Source organism: Psammomys obesus, unplaced genomic scaffold (genome assembly GCF_907164565.1).
Source record: "Psammomys obesus unplaced genomic scaffold, mPsaObe1.curated_primary_1811, whole genome shotgun sequence".
Taxonomy (NCBI): Eukaryota; Metazoa; Chordata; class Mammalia; order Rodentia; family Muridae; genus Psammomys; species Psammomys obesus.
Window position 1 is genome coordinate 5,804,866 of NW_026591598.1, and position 6,927 is coordinate 5,811,792.

A 6,927-nucleotide genomic window follows, 5' to 3' on the forward strand; every position below is an offset into this window, starting at 1 on the left:
TTATTTATTTATTTATTTATTTATTTATTTATTTATTTATTTATTTATTTTGAGGTAGGGCTATTCTGTATAATCCTGGCTGTCCTGAAATTTGCTCTGTAGATCAGGCTGGCCTTAAACTCCTAGAGATCTGCCTGCCTCTGCCTCCCAAGTGCTGCTAGCCTTAAAGGTGTGCACCACCACCGCTTGGCTGGTTTCTACTCTGATATTTATTATTGTACTTCTTTGACTCCATTTGCTTTTTATTTTTTAAGATTTAATGTAAGATCACTAATTTGAGACTTTTCTTTATTTTTTTCTCTGTCTCTACCTCCTCTTCTCCCCCCTCCCTTTTTAAGATTTATTTATTTACTATGTATGCAGATCTCATTCTAGATGGTTGTGAGCCATCTCTCCAGCCCCTCCCCATCCTGTATTTGAAACAGGGTCTTTTTGTATTTCCTAGAATTGCCTTGAGCTCATAGCTTCAGCCTTCTGAGTGAGCTGCAATGCCTGGTAAAGTTCTTTGTGGTATAGTTACAATCATTGCTGTAAACTATATAGTATAGATCTTTACATTAAATTCTGTTATTTCACCTTTATTAAAGTATTTTCATTGCTTAAATCTTGACCAAGTTGAATCTTACTTTCAGCACTTTAAAAAATATTTAGTTTTATTATGTGAATTGGGGTGTGTGTTCATGAGGGTAGGGGTGTCCATGGAAGGCAGAGACATCAGATTCCCTAGAGCTCAAGTTGTAGGTGGTTGTGAGCTCCCTGACATGTGTGCTGGGAATTGAATGCCACTCCTCTGCAAGGACAGGGTGCCCTCTTAAGTGTAGTAATATCTTAGTTTTCATGTTTCTAGAATCTTAAGTATTCCTGAGTATATATGCTTGTCTTATTTCTGTGGGTGCTTAGATGAAATTCTCTTTGGCACCATTGTAAGCATTTCAGTAGCTATTCTGGAGTAATTTTATGCTTGGGGCTTGTTGCACTCTATGCTAGATGTGGGCTTGCTGCTTTTTAGATTGGAAAATAGTTGACCATGTTTCTTGAGATGTGTGTTGCCCTCCTTTCCTGTCTTGCCCTTCCCTTTGATAATTCTGTTTACAAACTTGAGCAACAACTTGGGTTTGTTTCAGTTTACTAATGCTTTGTTCATTTCTTTCTAGTCTATTTTTTTCTTCTTTTGTTTTAGTTGAATACTTTCTATATAAAATTCTTCAAAATTTTTCTACATTTTCCAAACCTGCCATTAACTCACCACAGTGAAAAGGCAGGCATAATGCACAGACACATAATTTCAGCACTTAGGAAGTGGAGACAAGAGGATAAAGAGTTTAAGGTTTTCCTTCACTACTTCATGAATTCAGGGCCAGCCTGGGCTATAAGAGACTTTATCTCATAAAACAAAAACAAACAAACAAAACTATACAAAGAAAAATCACCACAGTGCATTTTTCATCTTAGACATTGAAGTAGTCATTTCCAGAAGCTTGCCTTCTGTATACTCACTGAATACAGTAGTAGCTTCCTTCTTGTCTGTCAGAAATACCAAACCCTGTATAAACTATATTATCTTTCTATATGAACATACTTACTATGGAGCTTAATACATAAATTAGGCACAGCCAGGGACTGTCTGCTATCACCATATCACTGAATGCTTGAGCTAATCAAATTATGAATAATAAAGGTTTCTTATAGATCATAGGTTCAGAAGTTGGTCTGTGGTTGGTTGACAGGCCCGGTGCTAGGGTAGGAATCCAGGGCCTCACATATGCTGGATTAGGTCTCTACCACTGAAATATAACACCAGCCTGGATCAGTTTTTTTTTTTTAATTTTTAATTAATTTTTGAAAATTATTATTAATGTGTATGTGGTGTGGTGTGCATATATGTGTGCATGTGTGTGTGATGTGAAGTAGGGGGCATGCATATACCAGTGTCTGTGTTAGTCAGAGGATAACCTCATGGAGCTGGTTCTGGGATCCGAACTCAGATCATCAGGCTTGCAAAACTATCATTTTACTCTTCTCTGCCCAGAATCAGTTTAAATTGAAACTGAGACTTTTACCTGTGCCAGGACTTACCTCTTATATCTCCATGTCTGGCTATAAGTGAGGCACTTGCTATTACAAGTTTACGTAGGAGGTTGCTGGTGACTTGGTGCCACTCACCAATTTGATCATCTGTTGTGTTGTTTTTGGTTTTTTGAGACAGGGTCTCATTTTGTAGCTCTGGCTGTCCTGGAACTCCTAAGTAGACCAGGGTGGCTTCGAAATCATGGAGATGCCTGCCTCTGCCTCCCTAGGGGGATGGGCCAGTTTCCTAGCAACTGTATCTCTAGTGAGTGGGGAAAGAATGCAGTAAGGCGGGTTCTTCCCCTCAGGGCATTACTGGACTTCTCCACCCAGCTAGCCTTAGTTCAGGCCTTAAACTTTAGTAATAATAGCTGCTGATTTTTAATCTTTTGGTCTCTCACTTATCATTTATTCTAGCTTGACTAGAAGCAGAAGTCCACTGTGTGTGTGCATGTGTATTGACATAGGGTCTTCTGTAGTTTGGGCTGCTGTCGGAGTCATGAGTCTCCTGCCTCTATCTCCCAAATCTGGGATTATAGGTATGTACCACCAAATCTGGCTTTTCTCATGCTTTTTAAACAATTTTGATAATTTGACCTGGTGACATGGTGGCACATGCATTTAATTCCAGCATTTGGGAGTCAGAAACAGGTGGATCTTTGTGAGTTTGAGGCCAGCATGGTCTACAAAGTAAGTTCCAGTATAGCCAGGTCTACATAGAAAAACAAAACTGACAATGGCATCTTTGTATTGGAGTCATTTCATGCATTGGCATTCCCAAATTCTGTTTTGAATTTTATTTCCTTTGCTCATATGTCTTTCATTTATCTATCTATTCACTTATTTATTTTTAGTTTTCTCTGTGTAGCCTTGGCTGTCCTAGATTCATTTTGTAGAACTGGCAGGCTTTGAACTCACAAAGATCCCCCTGCCTCTGCCTCCAAGAGTGCTGGGACTAAAGGTGTATGCCACCATGCCTGGCTTCATATGTTCTTTTATTGTAGTTTTCCTTTTTCTGTGGCCTCAGCTACTATCTGGGAACTTGAATCCAAATCTGAGTCTTTATTGCCATTTCCCAGAGGTGTTGTAGATTCGATGTCTGTAATATAACTTGCCCATTATTTCCCTGTATTCATCTTAGTTTTTGACATTAGTGTACAATCAGCTTTCACTCAGGCTTCAAACACTGCTGTTACCTCAGACTCATTTTCCCCAAATCCCAGATCTATTTTGGCTTTCCATATATTAGATCTTTAATATTTTGAAATCCATCCCACAGGAGGAATTCCAGTGATGATGGCAGAGTGAAGTGGTCTCCTGAACCTTCACAGATAATAATGATAAAGAAAAATTTTTAAAGAAAAAGAGCATAAAGGAATTGGAAAGAATTCAGAAGAATATAGAAGCTAGAGGAAGGTTTAACTTTGTAAGATGGAGACCAGAGGTGATAAAATGTTCATTTGCACTTTAAAAATGTTGCCTGAGGGCATAAAATAGGCTCCCTACTAGAGGAGAGTTGGGGGAAAGGGGGAGTCTGACTGTCTCGTGGTCAGGACCAGGATGCACAATAAAACTTTTTGCACATTTAGCAGGAGACTCTTTTAAGAAACAACAACAAAACTCAAAACAACAAACCACAAAGAAAGTGAGCCCCATAACCTGACTGTAAGCTACAATCAATTCCTGACTAAACCTCTGTACTGCACCCATGTGGGAAGACTGCAGGAGGCCTGGTGAGGAAAAACACAGCAATGAGGAAGACAGAGGTCCATCTGTGAAGACAGTGTGTGCCAGGTTGAGCTTCAGGTCTATTGCCTTTTACACCAAGTACATATTCTAACCTTGGGGAAGCAGCTGGTCAGTGTCTGGAGACTTAGGGTTTGAGATGTCAGAGAACAGAGTCTGTGACTGAAGTTAGAGAGAAATCCAGATTCCCCTCTAGCAAAGAAAAGAGCAACAGCTCTCAAAAGGCCATTTGTATCACCACCTTCAAGGGTTAGGAAACGTCTCAGAAGAGGGCAGAAAGAAGGTAAGAACCAGAGGTTGGCAGAATGCTGTGAAAAAGTCTCCTGGACATAGTGTGACAGTTGCTCTCATGAACCCTCTGCAGTGGTGGTTCCCAAGGCCTGCAGAAGGTCACCCTGTCACCATTCTATCATGTATGGAGGAGGGGCTCATGAGGCCTCATGTCCCGCCCTTCAGGAACTGTGGGCAAGTAATGTTTGCTGGAGGAGGGGATAACATTTCCTTTTCCTTATCCACTGATAAATTGCCCATGTTCTTCTGATGTGTGAGTTTATGTTATGTGGATTATGTTTCTGGTAAGTTGATTTGTAATAATCCTTACCACCATTCTGGCTGAGCTACTCTCCATTCCTCATTTGGCTGAATGTGGTGTTGTTTTTGTTGTCCCTCTACTTCTTCAAACCCCTGCAGTGTAATGTCATCTGTAGACATGATTGTGTCATTCTCTGCATATGATTCTTTAATTGCTCACCACTGCAGCTCCTTAAAGTGGCCAGTAGTGCCTTCTGTCTGTCCCTTCCCTGTCTTCCAGCTCACCTTCCCTGTTTCCTGCCTCTCACTGTGCTTATAGCATTTAGTTCCCAACTGCACTGTGCTAATTTCATGTCTGTGCCTATGCTCATTCTCTGCCCTTAGCCTTTGTGTAGTAAACAGCTGTTTGCTTTCTAAAACTCAGCTTAGGACTCTTCTTGCCCAAAAGCCTGGAAAGGAGAAAGGGTGATAGGCTCTCACTTATTTCTTTGATTCGCCAAGACTTGGATAGGAATATTTACCATTTGGGCTTATTATGTTTTTAGTTTGCTTTCCTCTGCTAGTTGAGCGTAATATTTGGTAATTTTTTAATTTAAAATTTTTTCATGTGTATGGGTGTTTTGCCTGCATGTATATCTATATACTGTGTGTGTGACTGATCCCCACAAAGGCCAGAAGAGGGTTGTTAGATCCCCTGAGATATGATTCCATGTGGGTGCTAGGAATTGAACCATTGAACCCAGGTCCTCTGGGAGAGCAGCTAGTGCTCTTAACTGCTTAGCTGTATCTTCATCTCATGATGATGATGATTTTGTTTATTTGTTTTTGTTTTGTTTTTTTCTAAATAGGGTTTCTCTGTGTAGCCCTGGTTGTCCTGGACTCACTTTATAGACCAGGCTGGCCTCAAACTCACAGAGATCCACCTCCTCTGCCTCCCAGAGTGCTGGGATTACAAGCATGCACTACCACACCCGGCTTCTGATTATTTTGTTTTAAAGAAAGTTTATTTATTTTTATTTATTTAGTATTTTGAGACAGGTTCTAACTCTGTAGCCCAAACTAGCCTTAAATTCTGGGCAAACTTTTGCTTCACCTTCCTGAGTGAATTAGATGTTGAGAGTCACCATGCACAGCTGAAGAAACTTTTGTATGGAAAAAAAAAAAAACAGAAGATTCTGTTAGTTTTTGTCTTTCATTTGTGGTTCTGAGGACCAAACCCAGGACTGGCATACACCTGGCAGTCAGCCTGTGTCTGCCCACAAGTCTGCATCGCCAATTGTAGCACTATTTGAATTTGGGTGGTAAGATTAATTTCTTCACTGTCTTTGACATCATTTAATGAGCCTAGCCCTATGAGTCTGTCACTTTTGCTTGCCACAGTTAATCTTTCTTATTTCTTTAGGATCGCAAAGCGGTGACAGTTCCCAGGCCTTTCACTGCTGGCCACACTACACATACTCCTGACTGGCCAAAGAATGTGTCCATCCATCCTGAATCATCAGAGCATGCCAGTCCTGCGTCCAATACTCAGCATGTAAAAAGCACTGAGCACAGTCCAACTGACACCCCTCTTCCAGTGGCCCCCTCCTACAGCTATGCCACCCCTACACCCCCGGCCTCCTTCCAGAGCACCTCAGCACCACACCCAGGTGAGGCCCTCTGAGGTAAGAGGAGGACATGGAGTATTTGATTAAAATGTTCTCGTTTAGAGGAGAGAACAGAGGAGGAATGCAGAGACAAAATATATCAGAGACAAAATAAATCAGTTTGTGCCCCTGGAAATGTGGGATTTTTAGCCCCAGATTCCTCACTCAGTAGCTGCCCAGCTGTGGGACTTTATGGAGCTCATTTTCTCAGAGCAAGATTCTACTGGGGGTTAAAGGCACAGATTTGCCAGGTGTGGTGTTACACACCTGTTATCTTGGGGGTGGAGGCAGAGGAACCATGAACTCCAGTCATTCTTGTCTGTGAGTTTGAGACAAGCCTGAGCTACTTAAGATCATGTAAAAGAAACAAGCAAAAACATAAATGGGGAATATTTGAAGAACAAATGCTTAAAAAAATGAAGAAATAGAGGTGCAGGGGACTAGCATTGTTGTACCTATCTGCCTCGACAGCCTGGCTGTGGGTCATCGTTTGCCGGCCTGATTCTCAGAATGTCTTGATTTCCAAAACAACCATAGAAAAGAGCTTAGACCCAGAGCTTCAGCTTAGCGAGCCTGCTTTGTGGGGTTGGGCATAGGTGGTAGGTAGGTCCTTCATCAGTGCCTAATGGGTAACCCCAAAAAGTCAGGGACGAAGCAAAATCAGTGAACACAGTTCTTTGCCACTTTCAGTTTTCTAGGGTCCCCCTTTTCGGTAATGGAACATGACATTGTGGTATTCCAGTCCTGAAGCAGCGTGCAATTTCTGTGTTCAGGCAGATGTCTACAGATTTTCCGTGTAACTGAAAGATTTGACTTGTACTGTGTTGACTAGCTAATTTTGGTCAGTTATACTTTCTCTGCATATAATAGCTTCTTCTTCTTCTTCTTCTTCTTCTTCTTCTTCTTCTTCTTCTTCTTCTTCTTCTTCTTCTTCTTC

At 41.2% G+C, this 6,927-nt stretch overlaps 1 protein-coding gene across 4 annotated transcripts in view; it reads left to right on the plus strand.

Moving 5' to 3' along the window:
* The window catches only part of Kiaa0319l (KIAA0319 like), a 94,633-nt gene that overhangs the window by 53,407 nt on the left and 34,299 nt on the right, over positions 1-6,927 (plus strand). For all 4 annotated transcript variants that reach the window (XM_055611204.1, XM_055611203.1, XM_055611206.1 and 1 more), the window contains one exon: positions 5,747-5,993. In XM_055611204.1, coding sequence (XP_055467179.1) covers positions 5,747-5,993 — 247 coding nt within the window. The remainder of the gene's footprint in view (positions 1-5,746; positions 5,994-6,927) is intronic.